This window comes from Micromys minutus (assembly GCF_963924665.1).
Source record: "Micromys minutus genome assembly, chromosome: 18".
In the NCBI taxonomy this organism is placed as follows: Eukaryota; Metazoa; Chordata; class Mammalia; order Rodentia; family Muridae; genus Micromys; species Micromys minutus.
Window position 1 is genome coordinate 52,128,463 of NC_137953.1, and position 22,575 is coordinate 52,151,037.

At 37.9% G+C, this 22,575-nt stretch overlaps 1 protein-coding gene across 3 annotated transcripts in view; it reads right to left on the bottom strand.

Annotated features, from left to right (window-relative positions):
- Positions 1 to 22,575, bottom strand: part of GRIA4 (glutamate ionotropic receptor AMPA type subunit 4) — a gene marked incomplete at both ends in the record, with an annotated part of 362,750 nt that overhangs the window by 73,182 nt on the left and 266,993 nt on the right. For all 3 annotated transcript variants that reach the window (XM_080931806.1, XM_080931807.1, XM_080931808.1), the window contains 2 exons: positions 6,712 to 6,870; positions 12,959 to 13,012. In XM_080931806.1, coding sequence (XP_080787932.1) covers positions 6,712 to 6,870; positions 12,959 to 13,012 — 213 coding nt within the window. The remainder of the gene's footprint in view (positions 1 to 6,711; positions 6,871 to 12,958; positions 13,013 to 22,575) is intronic.

Consider the following 22,575-nt stretch of genomic DNA (forward strand, 5'->3'; position numbering starts at 1 on the left):
CAAGCTAATGGTCCCAAGAAACAATCTGTAGTAGCCATTCTAATATTGGATAATATTGACTCAAACAAATCTTCCTTTACTCAAAGAAAAAACAGATTGAGAAAAAATTAGGGAAGCAGCACCCTTCACAATAGTCACAAATATTATAAAGTACCTCTATGTGACTTTAACCAAGCAAGAACTAAAAGTCTCTGAGAAAAAAAAAAAAAGAGACAATCTTAGAAGATAGAAAGATTTTCCATGCTATAGGATTGGCAGGATTAATATAGTAAAAATGGCCATCTTCCTGAAAGCAATCTACCAATTCAGTCTAACACCCATCAAAATTCCAGCTCAATTCTTCATAGAGTTAGAAAGAGCTATTCTCAAATTTATTTGGAATAACCAAAAACCTAGGATACCAAAAACTATTCTCAACAATAAAAGAACTTATGGGAAATCACCATTTTTTATCTCAAGATGTATTGCAGAGCAGTCATCATAAAAACTGCATGGTATTGGTACAGAGACAGGCAGGAAGATCAATGGAATAGAATTGAAGACCCAGAAATGAACCTACACACCTATGGTTACTTGATCTTTGACAAAGGAGCTAAAACCAGTGGAAAAAGGACAGCGTTTTCAACAAATGGTGCTGGTTCTACTAGCAGTTAGTATGTAGAAGAATGCAAATTGACCCATTCTTATCTCCTTATACAAAGCTCAAACCCAAGTGGATCAAGGACCTCCACATAAAACCATATACATTGAAACTAACAGAAAAAATAAGTGAGAAAGAGCCTTGAACACATGGCACAGGTTGAAGTTTCCTGAACAGAATACCAATGGCTTATGCTCTGAGATCAACAATCAACAATGGAACCTCATAAAAGTGGCCAACTTCTGTAAGGCAAAGGACACTGTCATTAAGACAAAATGGTAACCTACAGATTTGGAAAAGATCTTTACCAATTCTACATCTGATAGTGGGTTAATATCTAATATATTCAAAGAACTCAAGAACTTAGACTCCAGACAACCAAATAACCCTACTAAAAATGGGGTACAGAGCTAAACAATGAATTCTTAACTGAGGAATCTTGAATGACTGAGAAGCACCTAAAGAAATGTTCAACAACCTTAGTCATCAGGGAAATGCAAATCAAAAGGACCTTGCGATTCCACCTCACACCAGTCAGAATGGCTAAGGTAAAAAATCCAGGTGACATCAGATTGCTGTCAAATGTGTGTAGAAAAGGAACATTTCTCCATTGCTGGTGCTATTGCAAGCTGGTACCACTACTCTGTAAATCAGTCTGATGGTTTCTCAGAAAATTGGATATAGTACTACCTGATGATTCAGCTATATCACTCCTGGGCATATTCCAAAAGATGCCACAACATATAACAAGTACACATATTCCACTATGTTCATAGCAAACTTATTTATAATAGTCAGAAGCTGCAAAGTACCCAGATATCCCTCAATAGGGGAATGAATATAGAAAATGTGGTTCATTTATGCAGTTTATATAGTTATTAAAATCAATGACTTTAAGACATTTGTATCCAAGTAGATGGAACTAGAAAGTATCATCCTGAGTGAGGTAACCCAGACACAAAAGAACACACATGGTATGTACTCACTTATAAGTAGCTATCAGCCAAAAGGAAGCCTGGAATACCCATGATACAACTCCAAGATCACATGAAGCTCAAAAAAAAGAAGACCAAAATGTAATGTGGATGCCTCAGTCCTACTAAGTAGGAGGAACAAAATAATCCCAGGAAGTAGAATGGAAGGGACTTGGGAGATAAGAAGGAGTGGGGGAGGGAAGGTGGGACAGGATCAATATGTGAAGAGATGGGGAGATGTACAGAGCGCCAAGAAATTTGAATAGAGGTGTGTAGATATGGGACATGGGCAACTGGAGGGAGACATCATTAGGTACCAGAAATGTCCTACCATTAATAGGCAGGAAAGCAAGAGGCTCCCAGGACCCAACTAAGATGACATTAGCTATAATACCCAACACAGGGAGAGAGAACCTGTAGAGACCATATCCAGAGGTTAGGCACAGTCCCATCTTGAGGGATGGGGTCACCACCTATTTCCAATATTTTAACCCAGAAATGCTCCTGTCTCCCCCCACCCCCAAATACAGGGGCAAAGAGTGGAGCAGAGACCGAAGGACAGGCTACCCAGAGACTGCCCCACCTGGGATCCATCTCATATACAGACACCAAACCCAGGCACTATTGCTGATGCCAAGAAGTGCTTGCTCTGAGGAGCCTAATACAGCTGTCTCCTGAAAGGCTCTGTCAGAATCTGACCAATACAGATGAGGATGTTCACAGTCGGACATTGGACTGAGCATGGGGGTCCCAATGGAGGAGTAAGGGGAATGACCTAAGGAGCTGAAGGTGTTTGCAGCCCCATAAAAGAACAACAATATCAACCAACCAGACCCCTCAGAATTTCCAGGCACTAAACCACTAACTAAGAACACACATAGAAGGACCCATGGCTCCAGCTGCATATGTAGCAGAGGATGGCTTTATGTGGCATTAATGGGAGGGGAGGCCCTTGGTCCTGTGTAGGCTCATTTCTTCAGTGGAGGAGAATTGTAGAGTGCTCAGGCGTTAGTAGCTGGGTGGGTGCAGGAGTTTCCTCGTAGAAGCATGGGGAAGGGGGATGGTATATGGAGTGTGTGAAGGGGACACTGGGAAAGGGGATAACATTCAAAATTTAAATAAATAAAATAACTAATAAAAATGATAATAGGTATATTAAATATTTTCTGGGTGCCCAGAATCATGGTAAGATCTGTGAAAACTTTATATGCGGTGTGGATTCTAATATGATATGTAGCTGTATTTATGTAATTTTTATTAAAATTCTTTAAATATAAATAGTTGTCAATGAACCACACACTACAAAATATAGCATAATAATTAGCCCAAAGAAACAGTATAAAAATTTCAAAAAGGTGATATTAAAGTGATTGTGTTTTATGCATTTCATGTACCTCTGACATTTCTTTAAAAAGCCAGGTGAGCAAGATTTATTTAATATGCATAAGACTAATTCTCCATGATGGCTCAGCCGTTAAGAGCACTGACTGCTCCTCCAGAGGTCCTGAGTTCAATTCCCAGCAACCACATGGTGGCTCACAACCATCTGTAATGGGATCTGATGTTCTCTTCTGGTGTGTCTGAGAGCTACAGTCAATTCCCATACATAAAATAAACAAATCTATTAAAAAAAAATACTAACTTTCCAAAGCAGGATTTGAGAGAGCAATGTGAGTTCACTTTTTACTTTAGGCCGCTTTTTATAGGGAAAATGTATAAACTGAGGGTTTAATGAAAGGAATTTGATGGCATAGACTATGGCAAACCAATTTTTCCAGAAGCATCCAACAGATTTGATTATCTGACTGAGCATCCTGGCAGTGCATCTTATCTTATTAGGTGACAGTACCTCCATGATGTGTCAGACTTGACGGGGCAGTGTGGTGATGGGAGAAGCCAAATTCCAGAAACCAGCTGAAGCCCAGGACCTCTGACTGTTACTGACAGGAAGCCAATTACCATATTCACCTAACACCTCCAAAGCATTCAAATGTCAACCATGATTGGCATACAGTGGCCATCATGTTGATACTTTATTTTGTAATTCCCTGCTTTTGTAAGGTAACTGTCTAATTTCAATATCGAATAGGGGAAGTTGACAGTCAATTTAATACAAAACCAAAAATTAAACCCAAAACCAAAACCAAAACGAACAAAAAGGTTATAGCTAGAAAATAAAATAGGTGTTTATACTCATGGTTTTAAGTTTTTCTCTGTGTAAATTTCAAATTATATATTAAAAGCCTACTGAAATGCATTGCTGAGGAATGATTAAATATTAATATTTGTTATGTTGTGCTCAAGAAAACTAAGTGGTGGTCAGAGGAGAATGGCCTCATTGATATGATATCCAGGACCCATTCTTTTAGATGAGACAAAATGCACCCATCAGTAGAAACTTATGAACTTCCTCTGCAAATGTTAATGACACACTCATGATACCTATTTATATGTATTTGTTTGCATGTATATGTATAAATAAGTGTATATATGCATACATATATGTATATGCACAGACATGCATATATATGTATATATATCATATCTTCATACACACATACATCAAGCTGATTCTTTTTCAATGTTTACCATTTTTTCCCAAGTGACTCTTTCTTAAATCTATGTTAAACTCTTAAATCCGTTTTTGATTTAAAACTATATTAACTCTTTTTTGATAATATACAATGTCATCTGAAACACACAGTTATATTAATACGGTATATGTATATAATATGGTATATATGTCACATATGTCATATCATGCCATACACAGACACACACACACATACACATCAGAAAAGATAGCTCAGTAATGAAAAGCACTTGTTACTCTTGCAGATGACTGAATTTTGTTCTCAGCACCCATATCATTTCTTATCACTGCCAGAAACCACATCTTCATGGATCTGGCACCCTCTTTTAGACTCTGAATGCACTCATATACACAAACCCATACACGGACATATGAATACATAAAATTAAAGAAAAAAAATGAAGAGCTTAGTGCTTTAACTCCTCTATTGAAAGAAACATTGCATTTCAAACAAAAGCTTTACATTTTTTATTGCCTGCAATTTAAAAAATTTATCTTCTCAATATAAACTACTTTTTCAAAGGTGTCTTGATCTGGTTAGAACATTAATAATAGTCATCTCTATTTAAATATTAGTTAATAAAACTTCTAAATATGAAACTTTAAATGTTCATCTAGAAGACCACAAGAAACTGCTTGAGTTGATCCCTTTTGTTCTATGCAGACATTTGAAAATTATTTTTGTAGTGTCTGAATGTCTTTGTGTGTGTGTGTGTGTGTGTGTGTGTGTGTGTGTGTGTGTGTCTGTGTGTGTGTGTGTGTGTCTGTGTGTGTGTGTGGCATATGTATGATTGTACGTAGGCATGTGTATCTGTAGTTGGTCTCACCTGTGAATTGTAGGATATTTGATCATACTGTGAACCTGAGATAGTTTTATTTACTGGAAAAATCTGTTTCTAGTTGTGGTGTGACTCAACCCTAACACACATCTAAGAGCTTTCTGTTTATTGTAAACAGGACTAAATAAAGGCAACCATAGATCAAGAGGTCGAGCAAGCAAACAGTTAACCAGGAAAAAGTATACATAGGACAAAACCACACAGTGCAAGAGGAAGTCAGGAAGACAGATAGTGAGATACACAGGAAGTAAAAGGGCGGGACTTTCAGTTTCAGGGGTTGTAGAGAAAGTGTACCCAAGGAACTTTTTCTTTTGGGACATCAGCTGTGGAGGAAGGTCAGCTGGGTGCTTGCTTTGACTCTCTGAGTGAGCAGGCTTTCTTTTCTTTTTTTAAAACTTTTTTCAATTTTATCGGATATTTTCCATATTTACATTTCAAATGTTATACCCTTCCTCTCCACTCCCCACTCTCCTCTTCCTTAACTTGCTTCCATGAGGGTGCACCCTCTCCCAATAACTCTCTCCACCTCAGTGCCTTGACTGATGATGGTGTTGTTATTCCCATGAGGGAGCAAACCCTTCAGCTCTTTCAGTCCTTTCTCTAGCTCTTTCACCGGGCTCCCATGTTCAATCTGATGTTTAGCAGCAAGCATCCTCATCTGTATCTATATGACTCTGGCAGAGCCTCTGAGGAGGCATCCATATCATGTTCCTGCCAGTAAACACTTCTTGGCATCACCAATAGTGCTTGGGTTTGGTGGCTACATATGGGGTGGTTCTCCAGGGGAGGCTGTCTCTGTAGATCTTTTCTTTAATCCCTGCTCCTCTATTTGACCTTGTATTTCCTCCCCTGTTTTGTTCTCCCTTCTAAGAAGGACTGAGGCATTTACTTTATGGTCTTTTTGAACTTCATAAGTTCTGTGGATGGTTTTCTTTGGTATTCCAAGCTTTTTTGGAGGGAGGGGGTTCGAGCAGGCTTTCATGCTATCATCTTTGTCGATAATATTAAACTATTGAGATAACACCTGTCTTAGAATATCTGGAGGCTAGAAATCTCTTCAGGTGATGTTTTCTCCTGCTCTCCACCTTGTTGTTTAGGACAAGGCCTGTCACTGAATGCCAGCACTCCTGGATTAGCTATACTGACTTAGCAGTAAGCCTCTGGCCTTCACGTTCCAGACGTGGGATTACAGGATACACTTCTGCACTACTGATTTGTATGTGGGTCCCAGGGATGAGCTCAGGCTCTCATGCGTCATAGCAAGTACTTTATTCACTGTCTGAGCTACACAAACATTCACAAAGTACTCAGTCATATTTTTAGTGCAAGGAGAGTGAGCAGATGCCACAACATGTCTAAAATACAAAAAAAAAAGAATCATAGAATAAAAGATAGTAACATGATCTGGTGATTTGGCTTGTCAGCTAAGAACACTTACTGCTTTTCTGTGGGACTCAGGTTCTGTTCCTTGTACCCATATGGTGACTTATAACCACCAGTAACACCAGTTCTAGTGGCTATTACTTCCTCTTCTGTCCTTTGAGAGCATAATGCACAACCATAGCACATAGACATCCATGAAGGCAAAACACTTATACACATAAAATAACAAAAAGTTAAAAAAAACGAAGTATACAATATACAAAAATATACAAAACTGAATACCTTTGGAGGTGTTTCAGATCCTGGATATTCTCTCTGATCAAGTTTCTTCCAGCGATCCATTAGTTTGGTTACCATGGGTGTATTAAAATCTACCAACTGGAATCCGGTGACATTTGCTCCTCCATGTATAAATCTCTCAAGAGAAATATCCTTGAAACCCTGTAAATCAGTAGAAAAGCTCTTAATATTTAGTTCATTACATATTCTTACACATTAAAACAATCATGTAGACTTCATCGCAGGGATGCAAGTTTGGTTCAATATATAAAAACCCATTAATGTAATCCACTATATAAACACACTCAAAGAAAATAAATCACATGATCATCTCCTTAGAGTAGAAAACGTATTTGACAAGATGTAACATCCCTTCATGTTTAAAGTAATGGAGTGATCAGGAATTCAAGGTTCATACCTAAACATAATAAAAGCAATTTACTGCAAACCAACAGCCAATGTAAAGTTAAAGTGAGAGATAGTTAAAGCAATCCCACTAGAATCGGGGACAAGAAAAGGAGGCAGACTCTCCCCATATCTATTCAATATAGTACTCTAAGTTGTAGCCAGAACAATAAGACAACAAAAAGAGACCAAGGGGATACAAATTGGCAAAGAATAAGTAAAGGTATCTCTATTTACAGGTGATATGAGTATACATAAGCAACTCTAAAAGTTTTGCCAGATAACTGCTACAGCTGATAACTTCAGCAAGGTTGTAGGATATAAAATTAAATAAAAAAATCAGTAGCCTTCCTTTATAAAAATGATGAACGAGCTGAGAAAGAAATTAGGGAAACAACTCCTTTCACAACAGCCAAATATAATATAAAGTATTTTGGGGTAACTCTAACCAAGCAAGTGAAAGATCTGTATGACAATAGCTTCAAGTCTCTCAAGAAAGAAATCGAGGATCTCAGAAAATGGAGTAATTTCCCATGCTCATAGAGTGGCCATCACACCAAAGGCAATCTACAGATTCAATGCAATCCCCATCAAACCCCCACATAGTTCTCAAATGGCTGAGAAGCACTTAAAGAAAGGTTCAAAGACCTTAGTGATCAGGGAAATGAAAATTAAAATGACCCTCAGATTCCACTTTACACTAATCAGAGTGGCTAAGATCAAGACCTCAGGTGACAACACATATAGGCAAGAATGTGGAGAAGGAGCACTCCTCTATCACTGGTGGGATGACAAACTGGTACAAGCACTCTGAAAATAGATCTACCTGAAAATTCAAACTTACCACTCTTGGGCATGTACCCAAAAGATGCCCCATCATGTCACAGGGGCACATGTTCTACTAAATTCATTGTGGCCTATTTTTGTCATAGCCCCAAACTAGAAACAACCTAGATGTCCCACCACAGAATAGATACAGAAAATTTGATTCATTTACACAATGGAATACTACTCAGCTCTTAGTATCAAGGACATCCTGAGTTTTGTAGGCAAATGGATGGAACTAGAAAATATCCTGAGTGAGGTAACTCAGACCCCCAAAATATTCATGTTTGTACTCACTAATAAGTGTATATTAGCAAAAAAACATCTACAGAATAACCAGGATACATTTCACAGAACTCAAAAAAGTTAACAAGCTGAAGGGTCCATGTGAGGATACCTTGATCCTACGTGGGAGGAAGAAGAAAGCAATCCCAGGAGGAGGAAGGGAGTGACCTGGTTAAGAAAGGGGATGGGGAATGGGGGGAGAAGAACATGATCAGGTATTAGGTTCAGGGGAAAAGGACTGAAGCACTGCGGACCAGCAGAAAAATGGAAACACAACCTCAAGAAGTAGGAGGTAGGGGGAGCCTCTAGAATATAATATACAAAAGACCTGGGAGGTGAGAGACTCTCAGGACTCAAAGGGAAGAACCTTAGATAAAATCTCCTTCACTGGGGAGATGGAACTTGTAGAGCCCACCTCCAGGAAAAAGATGGCATCAGGTGAGAGATGGAGTTGCCATCCCACAGTCAGTAACTCTGACCCATGATTGTTTCTGTCTGAGAGAACTTCAGAGTCAAAAATGGAGAAGTGCCTGAGGAAAAGGAGGTCCAGAGACAGGCCCAAAGTGCGGTCGAACTCAAGGGGAGGCTCAAGGCCTGACACCATTACTGAAGCTATGGAGGGCTCACAACAAGGCGTCGATTATGGCTGCCCTCTGAAAGACCCAACAAGCAGCTGACAGTCAGATGAAGATATTTACACTCAACCAACGAGCAGAAGCTGCTGACCTCTGTGGTTGATAAGAACAAACACTACACTTGATCTTCGCCAAAAGGCCGAGAAGCGATGATCCCTGTGACTGAATTAAGGAAAAGCTGGAAGAAGCTGAGGACGAGGACCTGCAGTCTCAATTAACCTGGAACCCCAAGATCTCTTAAGACACTGGACCACCAACCTGGCAGCATACAGCAGCTGATATGAGGCCCCCAAAACATATAGAGCAGAGGACTGCTGGGTCTGGGTTCAGTCAGAGAAGATGCAACTAATTCTCAAGATACTGGAGGCCCCAGAGAATAGGTGTGTCTGGTGGAGTGGGGGATGGGGGTAGGGACTGGGAGTGTGGGAGGTCGGGGGTTTGGGGACTGGGAGGGCCGAACATCTTTGTGGAGATGGAGGTATGGGATGTGGAACAGTCAGAGAGCAGACTGAGAGGGGGAATAAAATCTGGAGTATAAAAAAACGATTAAATAAAATTAAAATAATGTTTTTCAACAGTGTGTAGGTTAATGCAAATTTCCTTTTGAGTTTATATAATTACACACCTGTTGATCCAAGAAGAAGCATATTATTCCACTGATAACTAGGCATCACATACAGAGAGATTAGTGTATGTATGTTATATCAGGATTCAGTATATATCATGTTCTGTGCTAATTATATTACAGCTTATCTATTCAGCTCAATCATTCCTTGGTTACCGGGTAGACCTGATTAATTCTGAGGTAAGAAAAGCAAGGATTGGTGTTTAGGGTGAAAATCTTTTCAAGGTCACCAATGGATATACAATAGAGCCATGTTTTCATCACATTCTTCACCCTTTGTACTTTGCATTCCTTTATGTTGCTATGCAACACATGCTTTTAAATTTATCAATTGCTATAATATCACCAGGAGAGGAGAGGCACAAAAGAAACCCAGGCTTTGATTCTCATCTCTGTTGATTTCTAGCCTTAGATTACCTTCGCAATGAACAGAAGGATACTATTCCTATTATCTAACTCTTTGGGTACACATTCAGTAATTGTAAGTGATTATTAATTAGTTCACTTAACTGGTATTTATTTTGGCCCTATTATGTGTCACCCAGTTTGACAGCTCATCAGTAACATTCTAGTTTCATTGAGAAATAAGCCAGATCTCACAAAGCAAATTTATGCTTTAGAACTGGGAAACACAGTGGCCATCAATCTCTTGCTACTAAACTGTCAGTGTGGAACATTTGTGTGCTTTCACCAGCATATAGGGCAGATCCACAGGCACATTATTTTACTGTTTTCCAAATGCCACAGTAATTCAGCTCTTGCATTAGCTACTAATTGATAGGATTATTATTTTCTTTCAGTCTTAGCTGAAATACAATGTCTGCTAAGCCTTCTGTGGAGCTTTAACTATAGCTGCAAGACACAGGCAAATTGCAGCCTGCAGGGACCCTGTTACATGCAAAGTCTGTCAAACAGCACACTGAAGGTAAAGGAAAACCAATTATTTTGTTTGATTATAACAAGCTCCTGTGTCAGTTATGGTTTGAATGAATGTTGGGTGGCTTAGTTAATGTTGACTATGTTTGTCTGAGTATAGGCAACAATTCCCTTTCATTTATGTTCTCATAATTTTATATGAAAACTTGAGAGCATCTAGACAGTAAGCCAGTTTCCTAGGCAACAGTTACTTTGGTGACCACTTAATTTTGTTGGAATTTATGGAAAATCATGGAAATGAAGGGGATAGATTCATGGATGGCCATTGTATAATGAAGTCAGTTACTCTCCAGTTCTTGGGAAGTCAGTGACTGACTATTAAAACAATGTTTCTGAGCAGAGAGATGAGCTGGAGGAGCTCCCTCTCTTGTGGAAAAGGCCTCCCATGTAAGTAGTTAACTCTCTAGAATTATTCCCAACTTGGCTTTCTTTTTAATATCCTCAGAATTGTAGGTGTCTGATATCTCAGTGATGATGTTTGTCAGTCAGTAAGATCATTTCCTCATCAATGTGAATACAAGTTTTATTTTTTATATTTTATCTGATTCATATTAACATTACTGCAGTGTTTTACACACTAAGTTATTTCAAGGCTGCTCTGGTGCCATTATAGAAGATCGAGAAGAATGAGGAAAATTCTCCCTTAACATCTTATAAAACTTACTGTAAAGAGTTGAGATTGAGGTAGATGATTTTAATGTACTTATAGATTAGGGAAGAAAAGTTGAAACATACAGGAAGCTGAAAAGGAGGCTCATTAGGACAGTGCTGGCAAGTTGGTAGCCTTTTACCTGATCATTGCAACTGTACAAAACTTCTAGATTGAATGCTTGATGAGTTGTATCTGTTCCCATGTTGAAGCTAAATACATAAATGTGGATAAACATGCTGTATATGTCGTTTCTTTAACTTTGAGGTATAAATGCTGTCTATATGCAATGTGTATATTTGTGTGTATGTGGGATGAATGGATTCAATTAGTCTTTAGCTATTATACATCTTGAATATTCTGTAATTTTTAAGCTTCTTTATGATAGATATTAGTGTTTTGCATTTGGAAAATTTGTATATGTAGTTATTAAGAAATGGTTTTTAACTGGCTAAAAGAATGAAGACTAGTTATCTTATATGGATAAATGAATGCCAAGAAAATCCATATTAATATTTTATATAATAACACAGCTGGGTGCAAGTCACTGATCTAGTCATGATAGAAGTTTGATATTTCATTAGTGAGTGCTTTTGCGTCTAGGACAAATGGTTTTCCACTTCATATGCTGAAACTTTAGTTTAAATAATCTGCCATCCACTCAGGCTATTTGAGGATGGATGGCTCTGAGATCGATTAGTTGGCCATAAATATCATTTCTTTTCCACTGTGCACTGTCTTACTTATTCTAGCTCATAATGTAAGACCCTAATTTTATGATAGTTTATAACACAGTGATTTTCTTCTCAAATTATATTGTTTAGAAACAATAGATGTAAGAGCTGCCATCTGTAGTAATTAATTAGAAACTCATTTGTGTCATCAAGAATAGAGATACTCCTGATCATAGCCTCTTATAAGACATTTAGAAAAACACAAAATGCATTTGCTTTAATATTTGTATTTTTGCAAAGAGTTGACACGTTAAACTGGGAGCTATTAAAAGAAATAGAAAAGAAGCGCCAAATTTGCTGATACTTCTATAACAATCTATTGTCTTGCAACATTTTACTCTATTCATGAAATATGATAATTTTATAAACTATAGCTATATTATATTGCTCAGATTTGTGCTGCAATCCAGCTTCCCAGACTGGACCTCTCTCTCTCTGGACACATCATGGCACACTTATCATGCAGATGGACCTTCTACACATGAGATGGCACACTCATCATCAGAAATGTGACAGAACTGAGGCTCTCCTCCATCCCTTACCTGCTTTCCTGCTTCAAGAATAAAATTCTCATCAAAGAAATATGTGATGGGAAATAATAGAAAACCCACTGTCTTCCCTAGGATAAGCCACAATGGAGTTCAGGGTCTAAGATGAGACATTTCTATAGTAAAATATAATAAGAGTAGCCCATTTTCTCAAGCTGGTAGGTTAAACAGAAGCACTCAGTAAACCTTGTTAAACACTCTACAAAGCCTTGTATCCTTCAAGCAATGCATTCCATGTTGTTTATTATCCATCTTTAGGTGAGTTGAAAGGCTGATATAATTTAAAAGTTATTAATTCCATTCAAAATATTTGTGTAATTAGCCATTATATGTTGTTTTGTCACACCTAGGGAATATATTTATTTATAGACTAGCATTTACCCTTTACAGAGACAAAATGCCAGCATTTAATTCGACAGGTGATATAATGGTAAATAAAACATTATAATTATAATTATAATTAATTTTTCCCTGGCAAATCCAATCTAATTTTCAAAATATGACAGTTATTTTAATAACATGACCTGAAGTACAGTAAATAATGCAGTTTGAACATTGATTAAAGTATTATCAATTCTTAGTAAAAAGAGAAAAGCAAGATTTCTTACCAAATTTGCGATGATATAATGGTAGCCTTTGACATGCTTCCCAACACTCACAATCTATGAATATAAGGAATGAGAGAAAAATTAATTTAATTTTATTTAAACCTTATTAAAAGAGGAAAGAATACATGGACTTGGGGTGCATGGGGAAGACAGTCAGAGTATAAGAAGTCAGAGAGGAGGGAATGGTAGGATAAGTTTGATCAAAACAGATTCTAGTCATTCATGATGTTCTTAATAAATGAAAAAAATTAACTAAGGCAAGTGAGGTGGATCACGGGTTAAGGGTGCTTCCTGGCAAGCCTAATGAACTGAGTTTGATTCCCAGAGCAGATTTGTGAAAGGAGAGAAACAGCACTAAAAGTTGTCCTATGACATCCATATATACACCATGCATACATGAAATAAATTCAAAGTTAATTAGCTACCGCAGTATAATTTCCTATTCAAGTTTGATGAGAAAGCATTGTTATTTGACTTATACAAGTGGAACATTATAATGAGAACTCATAAACCACATCAAAATACAGTGTTAAAATAAAACTCTTATTTTACATCATTCATACTTTCTTAATTACAAACATTTTTTTTTTTTTTTTGCTACCCGATTGGGAAAAACAAAATATTACAATTTTCTCAGAGAGATCAATAGTGACATGAACCAACGTTTCATATACATTTCTCGAGAGAGAACATGAGCACATAAATAAAATAATGTTGGTTCAAAGTTTTACTCTTTCATAACCATGAATATCAGATGGAGGAAATGAAGCAAAAGAATGTCAGTGACTGCAATTTCTTGACTCTGTATGGACTGACATGCAGAGGGTACCACTGGGTCCCCTCACCAGGTAGACAGAAGCAAGTCTGAATAGGCACAGTGGAAATCAGGTGGAAGATGATATGAAGATAATTAGTAGGAAGGCACTGGTTTCAGGGTCTTGTGACTCTGAAGCTCCTGAGATGTGGTGACCATATCCACACTTTGTCCAGCATCCCCAAACACTTCATATGAAAGCTTTTACTTTTTCTGCCTGGATGCTTGTCACTTGAAGAAGTTTTATATGTTCCCCTCTTTGAGGGTAGACCTATAGAAGCATGTTTGCTGTTGATAAATTGACACCAGTCACCGGTGGCATGGTTCAAACTTTCTGACTTTGAGGACAGACTTCCAATTTTGAAAAAATAATTAGGGAATATCCTTTAAAAAGCCCTCCCAAAGATAGTGTGCCTTTGCACACATCGATTTTTATAATTATTTCTCAGGCTCTAGATTTTCAAATAACGGTGTATGGTACAAATTCAAAACTTAATCTGCTTGAAGAATGTGATAACTCCTAGGGAAGATGACTTTATTAACATACTAAACCCACACCAAGACAAGACACACTCAGTGAATGCCCTGAATAGTTAGCACATAGTTTCTACTTCATTTTGATTGAGTTCTTGACAGTATTCTGATTGTATATAGGGTATGAGCTCTGACCTGTTATTTAGTCTGATCATAAGTGCCTCTTTTTAGGTGAGCACTGAATTCCATATAAGCTTATCCCATCTGTTACCTAACTATATCATAGTCACCTTTTGTTCTTATCTATGTTTAGGTATAAATTTATGATAATTACATATAATTTGTACATTTATACTCTGGTCAGCATATCTAGCTTATAATAACCCATCAAATCAACATTTCTTGAGAAGCTTGCCACAAAGGTGAAAAAAACAATTAAACTGGCAGAACTATAAAGAAAAATCAATAAATGTCCCAGTTTGCTTGTTATTTCTGCAATAAAGTATATCATGAAAAGGAAGTTTTTGGAGAAAGGTTTTATTTGTTTTAGAGGTTACAGGGAATCATCAAGGAAGCCAAGACAGGACTAAGGTGGGCACCCTGAGACAGGAATTGAAGTAGAGGAAAGCTGTTGGTTACAGGCATGCTTTCTTATATAACTGAGGCTCATCTGCCCATGGATGGCACCACCCCCAGTGGCCTGGGTACTGCGCATTGATCAAGAAAACGTTCTACAGATTTGTCTACAGGTCAGTGTGGTGAGTCATTTTCCAACTGAGGTTCTATTTTTGCAGATGACTATATCAAGTGGACAAACAAAAACCAGCACAGGAGACATTTGCTGAGTTGTTATACTGGGTGTGATGGAGTGATTGAACATGGACTGAACAAGGCAAGATCATTTGGTATTCTGTACATTTCAGGAAGATCCAGTGCTATAGGCATCCACAGGGGTACACGGACATGTATAAACTTGAATTGAGTTTGAACAGATTTCTGCCATTTGGCCTCAGCTAGCTCTGCTGTCAGTCAGCAACCAATTCTGTGATTCTTTCTACTTAGCATATCTTCATCTTCTGTGCTTATCAAAGGCTCCTTGCACTCTTTTCAAGCCCCAGGTCTACTCTGATTTTGCATTCTTGTGTAGTGAGCTTGTGATTTTCATGTTACTACAGTCAACTCCGTTTTATAATAGAAAATAAAATCTACATACAGTATAAAGTCTAGTGTTACTGCACATGGAACTGATAGAAATTTGGTCCTGGTCACTTCTAGAAAACTAGTTAGTTCTAGATTGTTAGCAAAGCACCACAGTCAGCTAAAGCTTGTCTATATGTTTTTAAAAGTTGACGTCTCATCAAAACGCAAGAAACAGAATACTGGAAGAAAGGTCCCCACAAAAAACAGCGGAGATCCAGGGACACAGGCAAGGTACATGGGAGAGACAGAAACCAATCACTGACAACAAGATGGCAAGAAGAAAGCGAAAGAACTTACCCAACGGAAACCAAGACAACCTGGCAACACAGAACCCAGTTCTCCCATCACAGCAAACTGCAGAATGCCAAACATTCCAGAAAAAGAAGACTGAGACCTGAAATCATACCTCAAGATGATGATAGAGATCCTTAAACAAGAACGGGAGGAAAAGCATAAAGAAATAGAAGCTTTTAAAGAGAAAACAAGAAAAACACTCAAAGAAATCAAAGAACTAGAGGAAAAAAGAACCAAAGAGATGAAGGAGTTAAAGAAGGAATTTAAAATGGAAATGGAAACAATAAAGAAAACACTAAAAGAGACCGTGGAGGTAGAAAACCTAAAAAAGAAATCAGTAGTCACAGATACAAGCATCTCCAACAGATCACAACAGATTGAAGAGAGAATCTCTGGGCTGAAGACAACTTGGAAAACATAGACAAAACAGTCAGAGAAGATGCAAAAGTCAAAAAGCTCCAAACCCAAAATATTCAGGAGATCCAGGACACAATGAGAAGACCAAACCTAATGATAATATGGATAGAAGAGGGTGAAGAATATAAACTAAGAGGCACAGAAAATATTTTCAACAAAATCCTAGAAGAAAACTTTCCTACCCTTAAGAATGAGATGACCATGAGCATAAAAGAAGCCTACAGAACTCCAAATCGAGAGTACCAGAAAAGAAATTCCTCCCGACACATAATAGTCAAAATGCCAAGTGCCCAAAGCAAAGAAAGAATACTAAAAGCAGTAAGGGAAAAAGGTCATGTAATGTATAAAAGCAGACAAATCAGAATCCCACCCGATTTCTCAACAGAGACTATGAAAGCTAGAAGAGCCTGGACAGACATCATGCAGACCCTAAGAGAACGTAAGTGTCAGTCCAAGCTGCTATACCCAGCAAAACTCTCAATCACCATAGCTGGAGAGACCAAGATATTCCAGGACAAAACTAAATTTATACAATATTTGACCACAAACCAAACCCAGCACTACAATGAATTATAGGTGGAAAACCCAGTACAAGGAGGAAAACTACATCCTAGTAAAAACAAGAAAATACCTAAGCAAGAAAACCAAAAGAAGAAAGACACACAGGCACAATTCTACTTTTAAAAGCAAAAATAGCAGGAAACAGTAATCACTATTCCCTAATATCTGTTAACATAAATGGACTCAATTCCCCAATAAAAAGACATAGGCTATCAGACTGGATACATAAACAAAATCCAGCATTTTGCTGCATACAGGAAATTTATCTCAGAGACAAAGACAAACACCATCTCAGACTAAAAGGTTGGGAAAAAACCTTCCAAGCAAACGGCCCCAAGAAGCAAGATGGAGTGGGCATTCTAATATCGAATAAATTAGATTTCAACCAAAAGTTATCAAAAAAGATGAGAAAGGATCCTTTTTACTCATTAAGGGGAAAATTTCTCAGAAAGAACTCTCAGTCCATAACATATATGCTCCAAATACAAGAGCCCCCATATTCAGAAAAGAAACCCTACTAAAGCTCAAAAAATACATTACACTCCACACAATAATAGTGGGAGACCTCAACACCCCACTCTCATCAATGAACAGATCATGGAAACAGAAACTGACCAAGGACGCAGTGAAACTAGCAGAGGTGATGAACCAATTGGAATTAATAGACATCTACAGAACATATCATCCTAAAACAAAAGAATACACCTTCTTCTCAGCACTTTACAGCACCTTCTTCAAAATTGACCATATAATCGGTCACAAAATAAGCCTCAATAGATATGAGAAGATTGACATACTCCCATGCATCCTATCAGATCACCATGGTCTAAGGCTGGTCTTTAATAACAACAAAGACAACAAAAAGCCCATATACACATGGAAACTAAACAATACTCATAACATACACGGTGCACATCCCTTCCCTACTCAAGGTGGCCATGGTTTAGGTCAAGATTTTGGCTCATCACCAAGAATGTTCCTGGTCACCTGTATATGAGCCATTCTCCTGAGAGTTGTACCTCTTTCTAAGCCAGAACTCTGTAAGGATAAAGCCATGTTCATCTCGAACACCAAGATTGTGAAGCCCAATGGTGAGAAACCGGACGAGTTCAAGTCTTGTATCTCTCAGGAGCTCCTGGAGCTGGAGATAAACTCAGATCCTGAGGAACAGCTGCCGGAACTCAACGTCGCCGCCGCCCAGGAATCGACGTTAGCGGTGGTCGGAAGGCCATCATAATTTTTGTACCAGTTCTTTAGCTGAAATCTTTCCAGAAAATCCAAGTCCAGCTAGTTCGTGAATTGGAGAAAAAGTTCAGTGAGAAGCATGTATTCTTCACTGCTTAGAGGAGGATTCTGCCCAAGCCAACCCGGAAAAGCTGTATGAAAAATGAGTAAAAGCACCCTAGAAGCCACACACTGACAACGCCATCTTTGAGGACTTGGTCTTCCTAAGTGAACTGTGGGTAAGAGGAGCCATGTGAACCTGGTTGGTAGGCGGCTCATAGAAGTTCATGTAGACAAAGCACTGCAGAACAACGCGGAGCACAAGGTCGCAACTTTTTCTGGTGTGTACAGGAAGCTCATAGGAAAGGATATTAATTCCTTGGATTGAATTCCCAGAGTTTCAGTTGTAAAGAAAATGACTAAATAAAATGTCATTCATAGTAAAACAAAGAAGAAGAAGAAAAGAATGTACCCAAGACAGAAATTTTTGGTTAAAAATGTACAATGCACATTCCAAATAACAGTGAATAGAGCCCTATGTCAAGCATGTTTATAACTTTCTTACTTAAAAACATTTAAGGGTTGTTTCAAATGGACATATCATATTTAGGATTTAACCAAAGTAGAGAATATTTCATATTTAAAAATAAGTCTGAGCGATTTCACTCTGAGTTCAGATAGGTGTCTCTGTGTGCCCGATGTTGTTGTTGCAGTGTAGAAACCATTTCAGAGAGAATCTCAAATGTTTCTGCTTTCTTCAAGGGTGGTTGGTCATGTTGTCATAGGAAAATGACATTAAGGTAGGGACTTGGCTGCAAAATATAATTACCAGTTTTCTTTGTGACAAAGAGATGTAGTGGTAAGGAAGCTGGACCACCTGAAATGAAAAAGTGCATGCAATTTGATAAGCAGTAATTATCAAATGTGTTTCAAGTTCTGAAAAATAGGTTAGGAAGATGCACCAACTATACTGATTGCCACCATCAAAGGAGTCTTTCTTTTCAATCATACCTGCTTAAAAGACATAACAAACTTGAAGCACTATACTGATTCCTTTAGGAAACAAACACTTTTGTAGAATGGTCTAAGAGGCTGGTCAGATGATTCTGTTGTAAAACACGCTGTATGTAAATGGACAAGCAGGTGTCATGAATGTACATCTGATATTGATGTGATAAGTTGTCATTCATATGACCCCTGCTTTATTTTCTTTTTATTGGATATTTATGTATTTACATTTCAAATGCTATCCCCATTCCTGGTTCTTTCTTCTACTGGTTCTTCCCTCTCCAATACTCTCTCCCCCTCTTTCTATGAGGATGCTTCTCTTCCCACACACCCACTCCTACCTCACTACCTTGCCATTACCCTACACTGGAGAAATGAGCCTTCTTAGGACCAAGGGACTCTCTTCCTATTGACGCCAGACAAGACCATCCTCTGCTACATATGTTGCTGGAGCCATGGCTCCCTCCATGTGTACTCTTTGGTTGGTGGTTTAGTCCCTGGAAGCTCTGGGGAGTCTGGTTGGTATTGCTCTTTCTATGGGGCTGCAAATCCCTTCAGCTCCTTCAGTTCTTTAACTCCTCTATTGGGGTCCCCATGCTCAGTCCGATAGTTAGCTGCAAGCATCTTCATCTATATCAGAAAGGCTCTTATATATGGCAGAGCCTCTCGGGAGACGTCCATATCAGGTTCTGTCAGCAAGCACTTCATGGCATCAGCAATACAGACTGGGTTTGGTGTCTATATATGAGATGGATCCCCAGGTGGTACATTCTCTGGATGGCCTTTCCTTCAGTCTCTGTCCCTGTATTTCCTCTCAGGAGTTTTTTGTTCTTTCTTCTAAGAAGGACTGAAGCATCCACATTTTGGCCTTCCTTCTTCTTGGGTTTCATATGGTCTGTGAATTGTATCTTGGGTATTCCAAGCTTTTGGGCTACTATCCGCTAATCAGTGAGTGCATACCATGTGTGTTCTTTTGTGACTGGATTTTCTTGCTCAGTGTATTTTCTAGTTCCATCCATTTTCCTAAGAATTTCATGAAGTCATTGCTTTTAATAGGTGAGTAGTACTCCATTGTGAAAATGTACCAAATTTTCTGTATCCATTTCTCTGTTGAAGAACATCAGGGTTGGTTCCAGCTTCTGGGTGCCATGAACATAGTGACTGTCCACGTTCTCCCTACCTCTTCAATATGGCCACGTGAAGTCCTAGCCAGATCAACTAGACAGCAAAAAGGTCAAAAGGATACAAATTGGAAAGGAAGAATTCAAATTATCACTATTTGCAGATGATATGAGAGTATGCTTAAGTGACCCCAAATATTCCACCAGAGAACACCTAAACCTGATAAACAACTTCAGCAAAGTGGCTGGATTAAAAAATTAACTCAAACAAATTAGTAGCCTTCCTCTATTCAAAGGATAAATGGGCTGAGAAAGAAATTAAGCAATCGATACACTTCACAATAGTCATGAATAATAATTTATAATACCTTGGTGTGACTATAATCAAACAGGTGAAAGATCTATATGACAAGAACGTCAGGTCTCTGAAGAAAGGAATCAAAGAAGATCTCAGAAAATGGAAAGATCATTCATGATCTTGGATTGGCAGAATTAACATAGTAAATATGGCCATCTTGCAGAAAGCAATCTACAGATTCAATGCAATCCCCATCAAAATTCCAACTCAATTCTTCATAGAGTTAGAAATAGCAATTTGCCAGTTCATTTGGAATAATGAAAAACACAGGACAGCAAAAACTATTTTCTTCAATAAAAGACCTTCTGGGGGCATCACCATCCCTGACATCAAGCTGTATTATAGAATAATTGTGATTAAAAAAAAAAGTATGGCATTGGTACAGAGACAGGCAGGTAGGTCAACAGAATTGAATTGAAGACCTAGAAATGAACCAGCACATCTATTGTCATTTGATCTTTGACAAAGTAGCTAAAACTATCCAGTAGAATAAAGAGCATTTTCAACAAATAGTGCTGGTTTAACTGGTGACCAGCATGTAGAAGAATACAAATTGATTCATTTTTATCTCCTTGTACAAAGCTCAAGACTAGGTGGATCAAGGACTTCCACATAAGACTAGATACAATGTAACTAATAGGAGAGAAAGTGGGAAAGCGCCTCCTAATTTATTTTTAATGACTTGAAAATTCTTACCTCTGTATACTCAGATTCATACTGTTCTCAGACCTCATCAGAGGACTTTGACCAAGTGGTCATGAGTTAATGTAGAAACTCACAGCTGGTCAAAGTGTAGAGAACAGTAGCCATGGCACATTCAATCAGGAATGAAACATTTATATCATAGCCCTCCCCAAAGAGAGAGAGAGTGAGAGGGTGGGGGTGGGGTGGGGTGGGGGCAGATTATAATAGGCAGAATTTAAGGAGTTCTAGATAGAAACAGTGCTTTGTGGTTTTGGTAGGAACACTTTACTTAAGCTTTCATTTCTCCTGTGGTTTCTTGATCAAGACTTGGACAGGATCAAGCCAGCTGACTTTTGGAATGGAGGGTGTAGCCGCTCAAAAGACCCCACTCCAGCTGAGAGGCTACTGGCAGTTGATAGCTTCTGGGGATGCCAAATTTTCTCTAAGGGTATGGACTTTGATGGGTAAATGATTCTCCACTGGAGGGCTCTATAAGGACTCAGTGAGAGGAAAGAAAAGGGAAGGTGGATGGATCCAAGAGGGGTTAGGGGTAGAAGAATGGGAGAGTATTATATCAAAGAATTTAATAAATACTAAAAAAAAAAAAAAACAAAAAAACAAAAAAAAAAAAAAACAAAAAAACAAGGTAGTTAAAGTTAATATAATTTGCTAAAGCATTAGCATAATATTATTATCATTTTGATGCATAAAGTGACTAAGTTTTTGACTTCAATTCTTTTATTTTATTTAATTTTTTTAGACTTTATTTTAAAAAAAACAAAGATAAAAGAAAAAAATTTTAAACATTTTTGCATAAATGTATACAATACATTTTTGTCAGTGCTTGGCTTTTTTTTCCCCCCTTTTTTTAAAGGTTTGATACTCTGCATTAAGGTCTTACTAGTTACAATGAGCAAAAAGTACATGTAAAACAGGATGTAACCAAGAATTAGTCTACATTTTCTTGGTGTGTAAGGATTAAGCATAATGGTTTTCTTTGTTTGTTTGTTTTGTTTTGTTTTTGTTTTGTTTTTTTTTTTTCTTGAGCTTCACACAGTCTGTGAGTTGTTTCTGGGGCAGTCCAAATCTCTGGGGTTAGCATCCCACTATCAGTGACTGCATAATATGTCTGTTCTTTTGTGACTGGGTTATCTCATTCAGGATGATATTCTCTAGATGCAGCCATTTTCTTAAGAATTTGGTTAAGTCATTGTTTCTGATAGCTGAGTAGTACTACATTGTGTAAATGTATCACAATTTTTGTATCCATTCATCTACTGAAAAACATCTGGGTTCTTTCCAGCTTCTGGATATTATATAGAGCTGCTATGAACATTGTGGTGCATATATCTTTGTTATATATTGGAGAGTCTCTGGGGTATATGCCCAGAAGTGGAATAGTTGGATCTTCAGGTAGTACTATGTCCAATTTTGGGGGAATCACCAGAATGATTTCCAGAGT